This window comes from Megalops cyprinoides, chromosome 4 (assembly GCF_013368585.1).
Source record: "Megalops cyprinoides isolate fMegCyp1 chromosome 4, fMegCyp1.pri, whole genome shotgun sequence".
Lineage (NCBI taxonomy): Eukaryota > Metazoa > Chordata > Actinopteri > Elopiformes > Megalopidae > Megalops > Megalops cyprinoides.
In genome coordinates this window covers 33,775,240-33,795,359 of record NC_050586.1, presented here as the reverse complement: position 1 = coordinate 33,795,359, position 20,120 = coordinate 33,775,240, and the positions used below count along the sequence as shown (strand labels likewise).

The window sequence follows — 20,120 nt, the reverse complement described above, 5'->3', positions numbered from 1 at the left end:
TCACACAAAAAGAAATAGGATGCGATAATCTATCCTGTATGAAAATGTTATTAATTTTGTCAGTTTTGATGAATTTTGAAAGAATCTGCAGCATGAGCCTGCGAATGACACTAAATGGCCAAGACGTCTGTGCAGCACGCACACAGCATGTCTGCATTATAGCCTTACAGCCACTGGATGGTTCCCTGCATGCATTTGAGTGCTGGTGGCAAATGGTAAATGCAAAGCAGCTGACCACGCAGTCACTGTGCCAGCTGCGTCCAGACATGCAAAATACCTCAGCAGTATGCCTAAAAATGGCTTTACATCCTCAGAAACACACACAGTGGAGCGGTTCTTCCCACCTCGGTAAACACGGTCCATCTCTGGGCCGCACAGCAGCCCCTCAAAACGGGGTACAATGTGAACAGTGAACTGCATCTTTCCTAAGGAGACATTAAAAAATTGAGAAAACAGCCATACCACTCATAACTCGAGTGGCTACTTCAAACAATTTACGCATATTACAGTCACCTTAGCCTTAAGATTGAGAGTTAATTGAAATCATGATTTTATTATTTTATTACTTATCTGCTTAGTTGATGCAGCCTTATCCAAAATGATAATAGTTTACATATCATTTGTTTACACAATATTTAAGAATTTTTTTAGGTTAAGGACCTTCCTCAAGGGTACAACAGCAGTGTCCCACCTATGAAAGAGCAGGGGGCTTTTCCTTGAATCACATGAAGCATGCAAATGTTTTAAATGGACCAAATGAGCAGCAATACAATTTATGAAATTTGAAGATGCTCACATCACTATATGGACCATTCCTCAGAAAGCACTGTACTATTGTTAGACTTCATTGTCCCTGCCAGGCACCGGTGTGCCCATTGTTGAACATGCAGGTACAGTACATATAATGATGAGATCACACACATTATTTCTATATAATGGCTGATTGCTTGTGAAGGACTGTCAAATTCATGACACGCGATACAGGTTAATGGAAGGATTCCCTGTAATATAAAAATGCTACATATTTGTTTCATGATAGAGGAAAAGGCTTGAAAATGCTGGTATTCTGCAGTCATTCTAATTTGAACAGAAGCCACCAATCATACAAGTTTGTCATGTGTATCAGACTTGAGAATTTTAATATTTGGCCATGAAATTTTACAATAGGAAATGTCCCTCCCACCTCCTTCACCCACACACCACTGGTGATTAAAACCACAAAATTTGCAGTATACTGAAATTTTGGCCCTTTCAACCATGCAGTAAACCAGTTTTGAGCTCCGGAATCTGAGGGGATCACACATTTCTCTCAGGCCCTTTTAAGTGGTGCAGATTTGGTATTCTTAGCCCTTTTGCCCCACCAAACTTAATGTGATACAACACTAGAAAATTAAGCTCTAATAATAGGCAGCACCTGGCCCTTTCATTCAGTCCTACATGACTAATTTCTATGGGTTCTCGAAAAAATTCTTTGAAAGACGGCCTGGATGTTCAGGACCCGCTATCACCGGTAAAATGTGATAATGGCAAGGCCTCTAACAAAGGCACTGCAAAGGCAACAGAGGAATAGCAGAGATTGCATTGGCACCTGACTATTTCCAGCTGACATCTCTGGCTCGGAGACAAGGATTAACGTCCAATTTATCTATTTCTTCTGAGGCTTACAGCTATCTAAACAGGGAGAAACTTCAAAGTGCAAGACAAACAGGGCAGAATATATGTGTACTCTTCAACAGAATCGGCTTAGTTTAGCTCTGTTTAAACGGCTGGAATACAAAAAGGAAAGATGTTTTTGATCTCTGGGAAAATGAATCTATTCCAACTGTTACTGAGACTCAACCCCACTACTGCCCCCCTGTGTTCAACTCTGAGAGTCTTTGACTGGTAGGTCCTCAAAGAGCTACAGGCTCCACCTCAATAAAGCAAAATAAATGGATGCAGTAGAATGACGTGTTATAGTCCACATCCAGCTTCTTTTTTGTGTAATATTTTATAAATCACAATAATGAAAAAAATATGGGGCATAAAAAAAATAGGTCTAAGGGACGATATACAGTATAAATGTGTTGTTCTATGAGAATTTTTTGAAAATTTGACAGATACACACAAACACAAATACACAAACTTACCCACACGTACACACAAACACAAGATGGATAATCAAAATCAGTGAACTTTATTTGCCTCGGGCTATGAGTTACAACCACAAAGACATTGTGCAAAGAAAGCAAAGAGTAAGTTACACTTCAGGAAAAGATGAGGACTAGCACTGTTCACGCATCAAAAAAGAGATATGTCTGAAGGGGGTGGGGAGGGTCCCCTCGGACCGCACTTTAAAAACAGCATGTGCCACAGAGGAGAACGCTCAGAACACTTAGGGTCAAAATAAGAGCTCACTGCTACTGGAGTTAATAATCTGTTTACCAAGACTGATAAAATGAAAGCTTATTACTTACTTCAAAGAGCATAAAGAGCAATACAGGACGAAGGCAAATAAATGTATTATTTTCAAACATTCAACAAAATCGTATCATTAAAATAAAGAGTATAAAAATATCCATAGCTGCAAGGCTGACTGTTAATACACTGAGAGACACAGAGATAACTGCTATTTCAATGGAACGAAGTGGAGAACAAAATCTGTTACGCGTTACTCCGCGTAGAGTTGCATCTTGCCAGGATCTGGAGATTTTGCGCCTCAGGCTTTCGAGTTTACGGTCTGTAGGAGACTCGGCGTTATTGGAACAGGATGACAACACTGCGTCCCACAAAATCAGACACAATCCCCGAAATCTCTTCCATACTTAAGTTTTTGTCAAAGTTCAGCTACATGTGAGGCCGACAGTCATAAAATAAGTCACAAATACGACAACAGTATGGATATGTCCCTGCACAGCCACATACGACCTCACTTCCTGTTTTACGGTGGGGTGGCGTGAGCCGTGGCAGAGGTACAGAGACCAGATGAACTTCCTCTATAGTACTAGGATATAAACACTTTTAAAAACTTTATATATAATGTTTTTCTCCAATATTGAATTGCTATGTAGCGGTGTGTAACTTTTTTTTTTTTACCAAGCTTTTCTATATCAATTTTTTTTTTTTGCATAAAAGTTATATTTACAGTAAGCTCTCTCTCCCCACGGTTAACGATCGGCAGCATGCACAGGGTACACAGAACTACTTGCCTAATCAGGCTTTGTCGCTCTTTCTTTATTACACGTTCTTACTGTATAACAAGTTCATCTGTGTCTGCAGCTTCTCTGGTGTGACATATTCTGAATGGATGGACTTGGAAGGGGAAGGGGTTTAGGGGGGGAAAATGACACTGTTTATCAAAAGATTAAGAAAAATCAAGGAAAAACCGATCACAGGAACAAGTGCTTTAAAAAAATGTGTCGCGCATCAGCTCTCCTCTTCCTCACTCATCATCACTCCCGCTTCCCTCGGACTGATCCTGTGAACACACACCACACGCGCAAGTTTTCATCAGCAGCATCATCATTAAGTCATCATCACCATCATCTCCACAACCACAAGTATCATGCAACTTGACTGGTGACTACAGCTATTACATTTAAATGGACATAGTGCTGCAGTCCACAGACATTCCACTTTCATCTACTGCAGGAAACCTGCCCTAACAGCATGAGTAATCACCATTTAAAAAATGAACAGAGGAACAGAGGATGAAAAGGCTAGACTCATTTGAAACACATGAGTAGAGCATCGTAACTTACTTTTTCCTCTGGAACTGCAGCAGATAAAGACAGAAAGAGACTTGATCACAGCTGAAGGGCAGAACAGGAAATGTGGCTAAACCCTACATTCTCAGAGAGCACGATGGCCAGGCTGATGCGTGCATCATGAGCGGAAAATACACAACGGAGTTCATTAATGGTATTAAACGAGTTGCACGCTTGCCATTTTTCTGGGACGAAGATATATATAAAGAGGATTTCTAAAAAATACCAAGGCCCTAATGAAAAGGTGATGAAGGCCGCTTCAGATGAATTCGGTTCAGATTCACAGATTGGTGAATGCAGGCCAGGGCTGCGTGTGTCACACCACTCCCAGACCTACATTATCGTCCTGGTCCTCCTCGCTGTCATCGTCACTGACCACAGGCTTGGCCTTGCCTCGACTCTGCCTCTTCTTTCCCTTGTCGTGACTCCTCTCGTCCTTCTTGCCGAGTTTGATCTTCACCTTCACTGACTTTGCTGCGATAAAGAGGAACGAATCCAGGTCAAAAACCAACAGGCCCGGATGCCTACACATGCGCATACAGTGCCTTCCTGCGGAAACTAGTAGTGTTATGGAATGTTCATTATTCAGTCATTTGTCGAACGTATTTTTGAGGGTGTCACACACTGGTGTTCAAGCAGCTGTTAGGGAGGGGCCCGCGACCTTACATTCGGACTCGGACTCCTCGTCTTCGTCATCGTCGTCCGCGCTCTCGTCCTCGCTCTCCTCCTCCTTAGCGATCTTCTGCCGCGCACTCTTGAACACTGACTGCAGCACGATGGAGTCCTCGTAGATCTGTGGGCGACACGCGGGAGATCAGGCCACTTTGCAAAGGGGAGCGCCAGAAAGAACCGACCTTTCCAGTGACTGCATCATTTTTGCCATTGTGTCTGCCATGAGTCAGACGGTGGTTTTTTCAGCAGGCGCGAGCCCGGACGCACCTGGGAGCCCTCCAGGTTGAAGGTCTGCGCGTTGTGGCACAGCAGCATGACGTCCTTCTCCAGGTCCCCGACGCTCCTGTACTTGTGGTTACGGACACGTTCCTGCCAATGAGACCACAGAAAACGGTACCGTTTGGCATAAGTGTAGAAATGTCCATGTTTCCTGTAAACCATTCTTTTTACAACTTATGTAATATCAGTAACAAGACCTAACACATGGAAAACCAGAACTTAGTTGACACCAGATTTTCAGTGTTTTTGGAAACTGAAGTCTCTTTATTAACAAATACTTCTCTATCTGTATGTTAAAACTAGACTTCTGAGTAACAAAGGAAGAACCCTTGCCTAATTATGAGAAAAGACTGAAGTTTACCTTGATCTTCTTGAAGTCCACAGGCTTCCTGATCAGCTCGTAGTACTCGGGCAGCTCCTTCCTGGAGGGCAGCTGGACGAAGACTTCGCTCAGCTGTCGGCCTGACCTGAAAACAAGCAGCATCAGTCTGTGAAACAGAGCCCCTTATTTGTAGCCACACTCTGCATCACAGGGCATACTGGTGGACACTGCAAGCAGCAGAAACGAAGACTGCACTCCACTTAGCTGCAGCTAAAACAAATCCAACTGCGAGAATTTATTTCAAGTCCCATCTGATGAGAATAAGTGCCTGGCGCTGATTATAATGGGAGCCATCACTCAGTACCTTTAATGCGGTTCTTGAAAAAAACTGTTGCACTTGGCAAGAGGACGGACTGCCAGAGTTGTGGTGTGATGAGAGCGCCAGGTTTTGGCCCCCAAGTGGTTTGAGTTCAATGAGAAATATTCAACAAAAAAAATTGATTGGCCTGAAAATAGATGACCCTTCGGATAATCAAGGCTGATCACCTGCCAAGGTTCTCCATGAGCAGGCCTGAACTGCATCCTGGTCCAGCCAGCTGGAATTACGGGTGACTCAGCAGTAATACTGCTTCACTGGTGATGAAATAAAATAAAATGGAAATGAAATAAAATGGACCCGCTTGTGCAGAAGGTACACGACCTCTGAATGTCACAGCTAGGGGTGGAGCTAATTTACAGGCTACGTTCAGATGTCAGTCAGTGCCCGTGGCATATGACACTCTCAGATATCACGGGATGTAGATAACCAGTTTACACCTCAGCAAGTTTTTTCATATGTATAGGATATTAGAGGGTCATCTAGATACCTAATTATTTCTTTTCAGCCCCGGACCTACAGAGGAAGATTTAGTCATGGTAAGGCTGCAGTACATGTTATAAATACAGAGCAGGTGCTGGACATGATGCTGGGGGGCCTAGCTGCCTGCAAACTTCATTAGTAAGGGTCTAGCCTGTGTAATGCTCTTACCAAAGCTGAGACTTTCACAATTACAAATTGCCTAAGGTTGTTGTCACCTGCACAAAGTTCCAATTTGCGGTTGTCGTGAACAAGGGCTGTACGCCCTCAAGCATGGGGAGACCCTGTGCCCAATTTGCTAGGTTGGACCTGTCGCTGAAGTGGTTCCCTCTGGGCTGACCCGGGTTCGAGTTTTTACTTAATCTATCGCCTGCTCTCTGCACTGGTGCCACGTGATGGGGAAAAATCTAAGTGCCCCTGTAGAAACCGACTTTGTGGAGTGGAAAATCCCGCAACAGCCGAGGCCAGAGTCAGCACTGATTAAGACACTCTGTGAAGAATTACAATCAATGGAAAGAAGGAATTTGACTCATGGAAAGCAGGTATTGGATTCTTGGAGAGGACATGCTTAACAAAGACCGCCAATGCACATTTAAGCAATATAAATCACAGCTCTGCCAGTGGGCCTGAAAAAGCAAGTCCTCGCAGTGCAAAATCCCAGACTGTTTGGATCTCAGCGTGCAATGAAATAATGTTTACTGCCGATTTGCATTCCTCGCAGATGATGTTCTTCTGTTTTCCGAAACACAGCAGCGCAATCGATATTTGCTGTTTATGTCTTTTGCTCTTCCTGATGATAAAAGATTCCTACTTTCCAAGCCTCGTTCTGACAGAATCGATATACAGATTAGTTTAATTAAGGAAAAGCATGAGAAACGACTGGATACACTGTGAAGAGAGACAGTTCGGAAACAGGGACGTGCAGACCGGGGTAAAGCGCACACACAATACGTTGTGTACACGCTGCAGCGCGTGACGCGCAGTGGGCAGTGTCTTCGAGGGGTGCGTCTTACCCGTCCCTGTAGTTGATGACGGTGTCCACGATGGCGTTCATCTGCTTGGTGAGCTTGGGCGGGTTCGGGGAGAGCTTCTCAGCCGGCGGCCGGCCGCGCCTCTTCTTGGCCTTCTCGCCGTCCTCCTTGCTGGAGTCCTTGTCCACGTGTCTCCTGCGCTTGCGCTTCTTCAGCCGGATCTCCTCCTCCATCTCCTCCAGGTTGCCGTCCTCGATGGCCTGCGCAGAGACCGAAACCAGCGTTAACACTGGCGCCGCCGGCCTGCTTTCAGCGATGACACATCCAGTATTCAGTTACATTCACATGATCTTAAAATGCGTGATCTTGTTTCTTTCGAGGCATTATGGACACATTAGATGCATAATATAGGCAGTAATGGACAGAGCTTATTTGTTGGCATTTATACAGTGATGTTTTATGTACTGACAACAGAACAACAGAAAATAGAACTGCCTATTTATGAAATTATTTTGTGGGTTTACAATAGGGCTGCTTGTTTATGGCAAAAATCATAATCACGATTATTTTGAACAATATTGAGATCACTATTATTTAACACGATTACTCATTGACTTTGGAAACATCATGCATATATTGAACTTCTAAAAAAAAAACTCTTTTTAAAAAAAGTTAAAAAAAAACTCTTTTAAACCCTTTCGCGCGTATGCTAAAACCGGTGTGATTAGAACACTAGATTGGAAAAATTCTAGCTAATTTTAGCTTTGAGGAAACAGCAAATTAAAGTTAAAAATATAGCAAATGCTAACTGAAAACTATGAGAAGCTTAATACCGCTAATGAAAACATAATGAAACATGTAAGGTAACATGTACATTACATAGCAATAAGTTAAGTGCGAAAGTGGATTTTCTTGAACTTTAAATATAATTCAACTGAAAAACAAATAAAAAAAATGTAAAAAATGAGATAAATAAATAACAAATGATATATATACATTTCAACAAATAATGTGCCACAATAATCGTTTTATCTTGACTATCTTGTTTTCATAATCGTTGGAAGCCAAAATCGTAAGCCCTAGTTTACGACCAATGTGAACAAATGCTCTGCCCTTAAAAATGAGGATTTACAAAATATGAGATACAACCATTGGAACTTCGCTCTTCCTCATAAGGAAAAACTGTAGAGAAAATCGATACACACTATAACCGTTCAAAGGAAAAATGCTGTGAGCAAGGAAGAAGCTGCATGGCTACCATACTATGAATGTTTTACACAACATACTGCAAGATTTTTCATTTGATTCATAATTCAGGTTCAAACTGAGAGCCAAGGAGCAGAGTTTCAGCACATCTGCTACAGTGGCAAACATTATCCAAAACCACAAGATGTCTCACATGAGTTAAAGTCTAATTAACACGGTAATCTTCAGGAACAAATGAGCGATTAGGAAGTTATGTTCATCTGTTATGTGCTGCATAGCCTCTTACCTAAAAAATTCTAAATAAAACTGTTAAAAAAACAGAAGATATTCAGATTTTCTCCCTGCTAATAATGTTAGTGCAGAGGTGGTATGCAATGCAAATTATGTAAAATTCAAATGGCCATAATGAATATGTGTTTCCCATTGTAAGTAAGAATACTTAACCACATAAAACTCTGACCTTTGAAAAGGAAAACATTCTGTTGTTCCAGAGTGTGACCAAAATCAAACGTGTGTACTCCAGCCAGGGAGTGCAATGTTCTCAGGACCAATGTGTCTTTATTCATCCAGCAAACCACATTTTCTTACAAGAACATATGCCTTCAAACAGCATATTTAATGGAACACATCTTCATATGACAAAAATGTTAATGCTTTTGGTTTGTGGCAAATAGTAGCCTGCTCTAGTTCAAGTATGTCTACCCTCAGTGTATTCACTATTAGCGCTGTCACATCAACTCAAAAATTCTGCATCTATTACTAAGCTTGAAAAAAATATAATGCATCTGAAAGTATCTATGGAATACTCTAAGTGATTCCAACTAAAACTAACTAGGATAGTATACGAACACATTAGCTAAAGTTCAAACCATGAATGCACTTGTCCAAAGGAGGGTCACTAGCCCACAGCTACTAGTCCTCAAATTATAAACTATGCCATCTGGCTGGCTAGAATCATAGCTCACAACTACCAACAAATGTACAAATCTTTGCAATCTTACAAAGATATTCTGACAAAAAAATTGGGGTTACTGCTCAGCAAACAATATTGTTCACTCCCAATATTGTAAGCATCCAAGCAGAGGGTAAGGTCAAAAAAGTCATGGAGTTGGAACTGTAAGATTACAAATGGAACCAGTCCAGTCGAAATACACATGATCTGTGTACATTGCTGTGTAATGCATGTTCATTAAAATTTTATTGATAACTAAACCACATATGAGTAACAGCCAGAAATACAAGTTGGACAATTTTTGCCTGCTCTCCTGGGCTGTATCCTGGAAAATGTTAACACATATCCAGTAACATTAATTGGCAACTTGTAGCATTTTTGGTTTGAGTGCAATGATCACTAGGTAGCTATGCTACATTTTCATCATAAACATTTTCAGCATCATTATTAAACTAATAAGGAGAGGTGAAAATGATGCAAACATCAATTTTTGATTTCACTAGATCAGTCCTACTGCCAGCCCACTGAGCCCAAAGCAAACAGGACACAAAACGATCAATTTGGTGTCTCAGAAAATTAAGAGAGAAATATAAAAAAAAAGCAGCAGATCTTAAAACATGGAGCTAAGCTACTGCATGGATGTGCGTAAAATTCTGTTAATTAGATGGTCAAGACACTTCAGTCCCGGAAAGTTATTTTGGTTACCTTTCAATTAGCAACTAATCACGCTTTGAAAACCAATGTCCTATGCAAATAACATCCTTAATTACACAAGTAAGGTCAGAGCCTTACCATTTACTTCTGCACTGAAAAATAGCTCACAACATTGCTACATTTATTTAGCCCTGTCAAGGGTTATATCTTTGGGGAGCTGAGATTGGCATGACAAGAAAAAACAAACATGAAAGACTCTGAAAAAAGTGAGTGGGTGATTTATGAAGGTGCAGTGGGCCACAGTAGGCAGAGCAAAAATAAGTTGATATATGAGCAAAAAGAGAATTATGAAAACAGCATTTTTCATCTCATTCAGAAATGTAGTGAAGGATGCTTTCCTTACTTTACAGACTTGTTGTGTCATCAGACAGTTTTGCATGGGGATTTATATAAGGTGTAGTCTGATGGTCTGATTAAATAAGATTTGCACCAAATTAAGGCACCCATGTATTCAATCTGCAGTATCATTATCTTGTACAAAAGTGAAAAGTAAAATAAACAACCTGCAACTGATGTTTGAATTCCCCTGACAAGAGCGATAATCATGATATTTGATGAGGGAATAAATTTGTACAAAACTTTGACAGACAAGATATATTCAGTAGACATAGTATTAACACAGATATATTAAAAAAATGAAACATGCTATTGTGCATTGATTAAATTGCATGTTTAAACATTTCTCAAATGCTGTGATACTTTTACATTTCAAAGACACAAACATGTGCGCGCACACACATACATACACACAGAACTGCAACAACAAGGGCTGTATTTGTAAAATCTAATCTGGTAGGGTGCATAAGGCAAAACTGGAACGCACATCATCAGGATATTCATGTGCACAACTCAAGCAGGCGCTTGAATTCAGAAAGCTCGCAAGGGCAGATCCATTACCTGAAGATTTCACCCTAACCATCTCCTGTCAGACTACAAGCACTCCTAATAACGCAGCACTGCCCTTAACGCAATTCACCAGTCTGGCTCCTCCGCTCCATCCACCTTCCTTTTGTTCACACAGACGCAGGGCGTCAGCAGTCCCCAGCTATCCCCCGTCTGCAGACGCAATTAGCATGCTCTTCTGAATCTTACATCTCTGCTCATGCGGTACGGAGGCAGACGCTGCTCGCACGCTCTCTCTCTCAGACTCGTAAACAAAGGCAATAATGTCCCCGGCACACACAATGCGAGAGGGGGGACGAGTTCTAGGGGAAATGCATCCAACGGTCGACTCGGAGCTACACAGCCAGAAAAAAAAGAAGGGGGGGGGGGGTTCTGTGGTACAGCTTTAACTGCGGAGCCTGAGCAGTCTATTGATGTTAGAATCCGGCAAACAAACATAAATGCACGTCCTCGGGGGAATCGGCGGAGCCGGGCCCGATAATCACCGGCGAAAATCTCCATCGCGGTCCGGCGAAACACTGAACACGGCACAGAAAAACCTGAGCAGGATGAGTGAGTGTGCCAATGACAACAATAAAAAAAAAAAAAAATCAGAAACAAATCTTAACATCTCGGTCGACTAAGGTAGCGTGAAACGCAGCGATCGTGTCCACGGAGAGAGCCACAGCCCCTTTGGCTGAATTCCGGAAGACTACTGAAACATAAACTGTAAGACAACAACTGCTGCATGCATTTCTTTCTTAAAATACTGCTTAATTCCAGCACTAGGCTGCCTCGGCTGAGAAAGTGCCTTCTGATCTCCTGCACACCCTCACACCGCTTCCTGCGATGCAGCCCTCCTCAATCCTGTGGTGCAGACGACAATAAAGACAGATATTTACCTTACTGCTATCAGCAGACCGGCTATCAGAAATCACAGTTAGAGGGGATAAAATTAACAAGCCAGCAAAGCAGCGTGCAGCTAGTCTCTTCATCAGCTGATCAGTCAAAAAAGAGAGCTGGGGGAACGCTATGTTTTCATATACAAGAAATGTTATTTTTTTTTTCTTTGTGAAAATTTAATAGTGAATGGATTGTGGGCTCCAGTTCTGCTGTTTCATTCTTCGTAGTGCAAGGCCTGAAGCCTTTCTCCCTCTGCTTGTTTTAATATCGACTACTACTTATCAGAGCGTTTTTCCCCCTCTCTCTCCTGTTTAGGCTACCAGATCCAGATTTTTGTAATGTTTATTTAGACAGGCTATTGCTCTTGGACAGAGAGGCATGTTTCAGCGCTGACTTCTCAGCATTGCCGCACTTCAATATCTGATGACTGCACAGACACCAGATATTTGTCAAGCTCAGTCATGCGTCAGATGTAACATATTTAATCTTTTGTCCGTGTATGTGAATGCCAATATTTTTAGCCTCAAATCTCCCCACTTGGAACCCAGTGAAAGCATGGTTCCATACAGGTATGCTACCATAAATAACGTTAGCCTGAAATGTTCAGCCCTGCTGAAAGATATTATCATAACAACATACTATCATCAATACAATTGTATACATACATCTGTACATAAAGTACATGCTGTTTCACTGTCACTTGCTTTAAAATATGCATACTTTTTAAAAAATACATGTATATCCAGATAAGCTAGCCATACTGTATAAAATTTTGACAGTAAGTAATTGTATTTCCAAGAAAAAAAAATTCAACTGAGATTACAAGGAAAAATCTAATCAAGCGAAAATGAAGGACAGGTCTCTTTGGTTAAAATGAAATCTTTCAGCACTTAACAATACACTTAAGCACAAAACTGTCAACAACATCTCACTAAATTCCAAAGGTCCAGCCCTAATTAGGACATACATAGGAGTTTGACAGTATGCTGAAGGTAGGGATGTAAATAACGATTTAAAACAAAACTGATTATCCTGTTCCAAATTTTTAACAATTAACAAGATAATACACACTGTTCATAAAACCTGACTTCAGTAAAAATAATAATAAAAAATAATAATTCTCAGATACACTGTGCATACTGTACACTTTATCAGCAGTAACTCACTCGCCAGGTATACTGACAATGCTTTCACGTGCTTAATTTAGTAACAAGAAAACACATGGCTCATCAACCTGGGAAACCTAAAAACCTCAAAACCATACCCACACCATTTTTGAACTGTCAAAATCGCAGATGTCTGTTTGACACAGACATAGTGTGTTCATCTGCGATTCCGACATCGATTTCAAAAAAGGAGTGAATGGAAGAATAAACTTTTACTCACCGTTTTCACCTTATTTACCCTGCAAGGCAAGCTAAAGAGAAATCCTTTGACAAAGTACTTCTTAAAAGTATTAAAAGATTGATGCCAGAACACCCCAGAGAAGTACCGCCTGATATTACATTTAAAGGAAAGTAGTTTTCTAGCCATAAACTGCTGAAGCTGCTAACTTACAGGACTGCTCAGTTTTACCCTTCCAGAACCAAAGCAGATAAAGTATTATTTCAATCAATTGCAGTTACATACATATATGTGTGCCTGTGTGTGTGTATTGTTTTTAACTATTAATACAAGTATCCAAGCAAAGTGCTCTTCATGGCGGTCTACATGAACTCTCTGAAGATGCACGTTGTAGTTGTTTTGCTAAATGAACTGTAAAAGCTTTTCAAGTGGATCTATTACAGATGCAGTGAGACGAAATAAACAGATTACATCAAGGTCTTCCAATTTATCACAGCATTGTGATTTTAGCTTGAATAACCTTTACACTACTAAATTACACTACTCCATTCTTCTGAAAGGGGGTCATATGAAGTCCAGTACTAACTGGTTGCTTCAACAAATTCAGTGCCCAGTAGTGCTGACTGCCATTAAATCCAAGTTCTCCACAATCGATTATCACAACATTATCATTCTATCAAATCCTATAATTCTGGCCTTTTGAATCGCAATAAAAGGTTATGACTTAAAATGGCTTGCGTAACTTTTTTGTTCTGCTATACCATAAATCAGATTCCATAATTTCACAACAGTCTTTTAGGATGATTCTGCATTGTTTCATGCAACAGCTTTACAAACGCTTTTAATAACTTCAACACAAGATCTGTAAAGCAAAAATCAGCCGAAAGAAAAATTCCAGAAAATATCATCTGCACATCCTGGTTTTGGACAATTGGGATGGCAATAATTGTAGGGCTGATACATTTTGTCCTGTATTGTAATTCCCCATAATTTCCCAACTTTGAAATGGCCGAATAATAAGAGCAAAATTGTCATGTTCCTCCACAGAACAGGCATTTCTGGAAGTAGCCTTTACAATGTCCTCTGTAACCTGCATCCATGGTACAGACAGTTGGACAGCACTGAACTGCAGAGATTCACCAAAGCAAAATGTGATTTCACGCACAGTGACAGCTGGACTACATGTTGCCAACACAAGGAAATGATAACAAAGCACACAGCAAATCGCGCATTGCGTTTAGCTTGAAGCTAGTAACACAGCACATGTACAACCGATTGGTCACAAGTACTTTCTGCCCACTGAGAATAGTCATACTGACCAATACCACGCATCACCAAATTCTAGCTAGCACAGCTTGCTATGCCAAGTGAAAACAAGCCAAAAAGTTTGTTCCAGGCACTGCCAAGAGGAAAGAACTACTGAAAAATCTAAGACCTAAGAAAGACCCAAGAGGTCTGAGGAGTAAACGAGACGGTAATGAGACTGAGGGTGGAGGGCCTACCCGCAGCCACTGCTTCTCCGTCAGGGCGTCGCTGTAGTCCACGTCCCGCCTGTGGCGGGAGCCACGGCCGAAGATCTTCTCCTCCTCTTCCTCGCAGGTCAGGCGCTCCACCTCGGCGTCGTCCTTGATGATCCAGGAGGGCAGCTCGTCCTCCTCCATCAGGCGCGGCTTGCGCTTGGGGTTCCTGGCGTCCTCGCGGCGCCGGTCCATGTCCATTCGCTGAGGACGGCCAAACAGAGATTTACTGAGGATTTATCCCTGACTACCGCTGCTTCCCTTCAACTGAAGCCGTTTTCTTCCCCAAGCACAGTTTTTTGAAATGAATGAATCTTCCTGGCTGCTAATAAAATTTTACACAAGTGTGAATGAGCTCGGGTCCCCTTTGCTAAACTTTCTTAATTGTCCTTGATGTACTTTATACTTTACACTGGAACTACATTCCCTGAGGAGTGATAACCATTAAATGGAATCGGAAAAAGACAGAATTATTCATATCTATAAATGCATTTCAGAAAATCTGGAATAATTAATGTCACATTCAGTCTCATATTCTCTGTTACAGTTCATTCGTTAATGTTTCCCCACAGCTGAGCCGCAGATGAAGCCTTAAGGAGGATTTCAGTATATTTGCCAGTTAATGTGCTTCACAATCACCAACAGCTGATCTGAAACATAAAAGCTACATAACATAACAAAAGTTGACTGTGACATAGTAGGAAGAAGTTCATTGCCTTATTTACTTTTAAGCATGCATAATGGATACTGCCAATGCATATATTCCAAAAGCCACAACCAAATCCTAACTGACTCTTTACTTATAGTAGTCTTTACTTACACTTATAGCATACTGCTGTTTAATTTTCAGAAAATTAAATTACATCTTGTGACTGCATGAACAGTGTTTACTAAAATCAGCTCCAAACAAAACATAGCATCCTATGAGTAGAAGAAGAATTGGTGATGCTGGTGGTCTGCAGAGAGGAAACAGTGAGCTTGGTTCTTACCATGAAAAGCTCAAACTCCTCCTCATTACGAGCGATCATCTGATTGAGAGTTTCATCATCAGGAACCTCATCTTCCTCCTGTGAACACACAGGCACAACAGTTACAGCAGGACATTACTGTACATACAAGCTTACTATACATACTGGTGAGGCCAAACAAAGGACATCACCTTCTTAGGTGCTTACATGATTCACAAGGTAAAATGAGACATTTCAGTGACAGTTACACATATGCTATACAATACCAACTGGTATTGCTGGTAACACAAAGAGTTAACACCACCACAGACCTACTCACGGTACATTAACGAATTTGCCTACATTAACATTTTCTTTCATTCTATAACATTCTGTGCTTAACAAATTCCACTGCCATGTACTCACACATATGACACTACAATACGTCTGAAAAACATACAAAATTAACTTTAATGCAATGTAAAAGGCTTTCTGCTAATGTTTATCTCCACATTCAGTGTACTCTGTACAATGTATGCATTTCACATTTCAGCCTGCTCCTGCTTAAACAGATATCACTGCACCGTACTGACTGAATGACTCATGCACGGGTTTATACACAAGCATGCATGGGCCATGCTTTCCAGTCCTGCTGCCACAAAATAGCATTGTGATTTCTCTCACTGCTGCTGTACGGGTGGCTTCAGTAAGTCATTAAACTGCTTCTACTGTAGCACAGAGAAGCAAGTAATGCTCAGACACTGCTGTTTGGACTAAAAGGAGCCTCTTGAATGGCCACTCGGAAATATACAGAACAGAGTGCAGATTTGGTGGGAGGGTACAGCAACTCCTGACCCAGTGCAATAATCACATCTTGATTTTTGTTGCTGCTTCCTAACACTTTTGCCTAATTAAAGGAGCACTCAACTCAGCAATTAAAACCTGGTATGTGTCAAAAACTTACATGCACGACTCAGCATTTCAAATGTGTCCTATGAGCGAAGAACACGACCCACCTTCTCCAGTCGATGACACAAGCTGGCTGTGTTACCAGCCAAGGTAGCGAATGCAGAAATATGAAACCCCAGTGAATAAAGCTGTTTTTCCAGGAATTGCTCCCTGATGACTTAAAGACACCAAGAATCACATAGAAAAAGCTGTGCATTCCTTTTCATTGTTTTGGGGAAAGTAAAAAAAGCCAGGCTGACGACAGCGAAACGAACCTTAAACGAAACTCGAGTTGACACTGAAAGAGCAATACTTGCTTTTCGGGATGTGGTTTTGAGCGCTCAATCATGCATGTAAGTACTTGACACGTACAAAATAAAAAATATCAGGTTTGACCAGTTCTCCTTTAATATACTGTTTCAATAAAAGCATTATGTTGCTTTCCCAAGGTATTCATACAATAAGATGGATGTGTTTACCAATGCATCTGCACTGTCTTCAGTTTTAACCCAAAGGGAGGGCTTTACTTGCCGTGCTCAAGGCTACTGAACTGAGGATGCTAATACATTATACAAACACTATACCCAACATATAGGAATCAAAAGGCACAAAAAGCTTCTAGGGGCTCCTCCTATTCCACGGTTATTTTGAAAATTAAATAAAAAGCATGGTAGAAGAATAAATAAAAACACGGGCTTGACCACTCATGCATCAAGCTAGGCTGCAGTGCTCATTGGTTCATTCATGCAGACGTAATTTCGTGAGAGGGCGATAAAGAGCATCCTCTCCACTTTCAGCCGCTGCATTCTAACTGCATGAGCAATGCCTCTTTTGCGTTAACAGTTGCGGAAAACGTAGATGACAACGTTAATGGATCATACTGAGATGAAATACGTATTTACCATAGCCACCTGACCTTTATCTTCATCCTTCATCAACATGGAAATAATAAGAATAGGAAGGTAAGAGTTCAGGTAAAGTATGAGAGTGGTATCCTATGCTCATCAAAATATCATAACACTACTGTAGAGATCAGCCAGACAGTTTAAAGGCTAAGATATCATTTCTTAAAAATCCCAAGTTAATATACAGCATGACAAAACACATTAATAAATAGTAAGGCTTGAAAAACACAGTAAATAAGAGGTTTGTACGTATTACATTTACCATCTTATTTACTTCTCGGTTTAAGGACAAAGGGAAACATTCTAAAAGTCATCTACGTTTTCCCGTCTTTATACCATCCCATTCCAGCTTCTGTTTCAGTGTTTTACCGCATATTAAAGTAATATCAACATTCAAAGTGAAACCTATGTGTAACTTTCAAAAATTCCAGGGTTTTTCCCTGGAATAGATGTTCATACATATCATCATATCATATGAATATTTACAAAGAACAGATATTTTAAATGAAAGAGTTGTGTGCTGAATCAAAAACCTGTGTCATATTTAACAAGGTATGACCTTGCAAAAATATTACAGTGAATGAGACCCTGCATTAATTTCCTTCTGGAAACTTTAAATAGCTAATCATCTACTATGGCCAATACACACCAAACATTATATTTACTTCATAGTGAGTTAAAGTAGCTTACTAGTTACTGATCATGTTTCATTCTTTGCTATAGGAAACATTATCATTAATGATGTTGTTATCCAGCAAGATAACTTGCAAGATATCACCTACAGTAACGTTTGCTCTACATTAAGGGGTTAGGGTTATCTAATTGTCACTAAATTACCATGGTGTGAATCACACAACACAAATACAGCATTTTTAGGTTACTAAAATTAGACAGTCCCTTGCAGTTGTTAACACAACAAGTGTGCCTCCTGTGTTTGGTGGTGTGAATTTATGTTGTTGCCTGTCGTTCCACATTTCCAAATTAAAATTAAAAAATGAACGGCATTTTCCAGGCATGTCGAAAAACCATATGAGGATATTCATAGTCTGATGTTATCCTAAAGAAACACATTACTCATCTCCTGCTTTCAGCCCCCAACCACCAACAGGGAATAAGCTGCCTTAACACTATCTTAAACAATGATATCAATAACTATTGAAAAAGCCGAAACTGATCTTGGGGTCCGTGACGCACCTCGTTCTGCTCCTCGTGCTCCAGGATGGCCTGCAGGAAGGCCCGCCGCTCGTGGCTGGACGACTTCTGGTCGAACATGCCGGCCTGGATGACCTTCTGGTCCACGTTGAGCTTGTACTTGGCGGCGGCCAGGATCTTCTCCTCCACGCTGTTGACGGTGCAGAGGCGCAGCACACGCACCTCGTTCTGCTGCCCGATGCGGTGGGCGCGGTCCTGGGCCTGCAGGTCCTGGATCGGGGGAGCGGACCGGCGCAACAGTGAGAGGACTACTCCCGCATTCAACTCACTAAGCCCAAATGCACTGATTACAGCTCACCCCAGCCGTCTATCAGGATGAATGTTAACTACTGCAGATCTTGTGGATATACAGTACCAGTCAAAAGTTTGGACACACCTACTCATAGAAGGGTTTTACTTTATTTTTACTATTTTCCTTTTAGATTAATAGTAAAGATTTCAAAACTATGAAATAACACAAATGGAATTATGCAATGACCAAAAGCGTTAAACAAATCAACACTGTCTTATATTTTAGATTCTTAAAAGTAGCCATAAATATTTTTTTAATTCAATTTCTGGAAAGGAATTCATATGTATCAACTTCACTATTTATATTTGTCTAAGAAACAAATTTCAAGCATTTAATCATAAGTCTTTTGATCAAAATGTCTTTGAATGCATGTTTCCCAAATATCTTAATCAGGTGTGTCCAGTCTTTTGACTGGTACTGTAATTCACTTGGCAGGAAGGTTTCAGTGTGCCATTCATCTGGGGTGTGAGGCTATGATACCACAACCCTTTCACTGAAAATACAGGGTTCCTATCCCTACTGGCACGGTGGAGACTACCCTGAGGGGATGCTGTCTTCTGTTTTGATGGTAGTGCTTGTGGAAAACAAACCTGGTGTGGGTTCCAATCACTGTCGAAGATCACCACGGTGTCTGCGGCCTGGAGGTTCAGGCCCAGGCCCCCAGCTCTGGTGCTCAGCAGGAAGATGAAGTACGGAGAGCCGTGCTCATTGAACTTCTTCAGCAGGGCCGCACGGTCCTCCGACTTAGTGGTCCCTGATGTGGTAAAAGAAGGGGGCATTGTACAGAACTGACTACCTTTACATGACTACAGCGCTCACAGCGACCACGAACAGCTGTTTACAATGATTACAATCAAGGAATGAATCAAACGAAACATTGTTTTCAGTGCATTTTCACAAATTCACTTTCACGAAAGCAATGGAGAGACTGTTTTCCAAGGAGGAATTAAAAACGCAGCTTTTGCAGTCTTTTCCTTTATGTGGCGGCAATGCCGAACTCGAACGCACCGTCCAGGCGTAGGTAAAGGAAGTTGCGATAGGCAAAGTAGTCCTCCATGATGGTCATGAGAGACGTCATCTGGCAAAAGAGCAGCACCCTGTGATTGGTGGCTTGCAGTTTGGGCAGGATGCGGTCGAGCAGCTCAAACTTTCCGGAGGCCCGGTACAGATCTGGTCTGTGTGAAGAAGAACAAGAACATCTGGACCACACCATTCCTGTACGCTTGTTAGACATGTAGCTGTCACTAACAATGGCACATAACCTTGAGTAACCCATGTGACCAGTAACCCATGACAGAGTAAATTACTAAATTCTGTCTCACAGTATTTTCTGGTAATAATACATATGGCTGATATAATGAACAGCCCACTTGAACTCACTGACCCATTGATGATGCCATTTGGGTATCCCAAGTGCTCTGCAAACGACTCCTTTAAAAGAACAAACAGGCA

At 41.2% G+C, this 20,120-nt stretch overlaps 1 protein-coding gene across 5 annotated transcripts in view; it reads right to left on the bottom strand.

Moving 5' to 3' along the window:
* Positions 1-3,126: 3,126 nt before the first annotated feature.
* smarca2 (SWI/SNF related, matrix associated, actin dependent regulator of chromatin, subfamily a, member 2) overlaps positions 3,127-20,120 on the bottom strand; it is a 35,680-nt gene continuing 18,686 nt past the window's right edge. The window contains exons 23-36 of one of the 5 annotated variants that reach the window (XM_036526093.1): positions 20,053-20,099; positions 19,677-19,843; positions 19,259-19,422; positions 18,359-18,586; positions 17,162-17,188; positions 15,354-15,431; positions 14,350-14,568; positions 6,889-7,106; positions 5,059-5,164; positions 4,686-4,787; positions 4,413-4,539; positions 4,084-4,220; positions 3,741-3,754; positions 3,127-3,457 (exon numbers count right to left, since the gene is read on the bottom strand). In XM_036526093.1, coding sequence (XP_036381986.1) covers positions 3,406-3,457; positions 3,741-3,754; positions 4,084-4,220; positions 4,413-4,539; positions 4,686-4,787; positions 5,059-5,164; positions 6,889-7,106; positions 14,350-14,568; positions 15,354-15,431; positions 17,162-17,188; positions 18,359-18,586; positions 19,259-19,422; positions 19,677-19,843; positions 20,053-20,099 — 1,686 coding nt within the window. In that variant the 3' untranslated portion in view covers positions 3,127-3,405. Of the gene's footprint in view, positions 3,458-3,740; positions 3,755-4,083; positions 4,221-4,412; positions 4,540-4,685; positions 4,788-5,058; positions 5,165-6,888; positions 7,107-11,502; positions 11,596-14,349; positions 14,569-15,353; positions 15,432-17,161; positions 17,189-18,358; positions 18,587-19,258; positions 19,423-19,676; positions 19,844-20,052; positions 20,100-20,120 lie in introns of those variants that run through there. The other 4 variants (XM_036526096.1, XM_036526094.1, XM_036526097.1 and 1 more) reach the window with 4 other exon arrangements.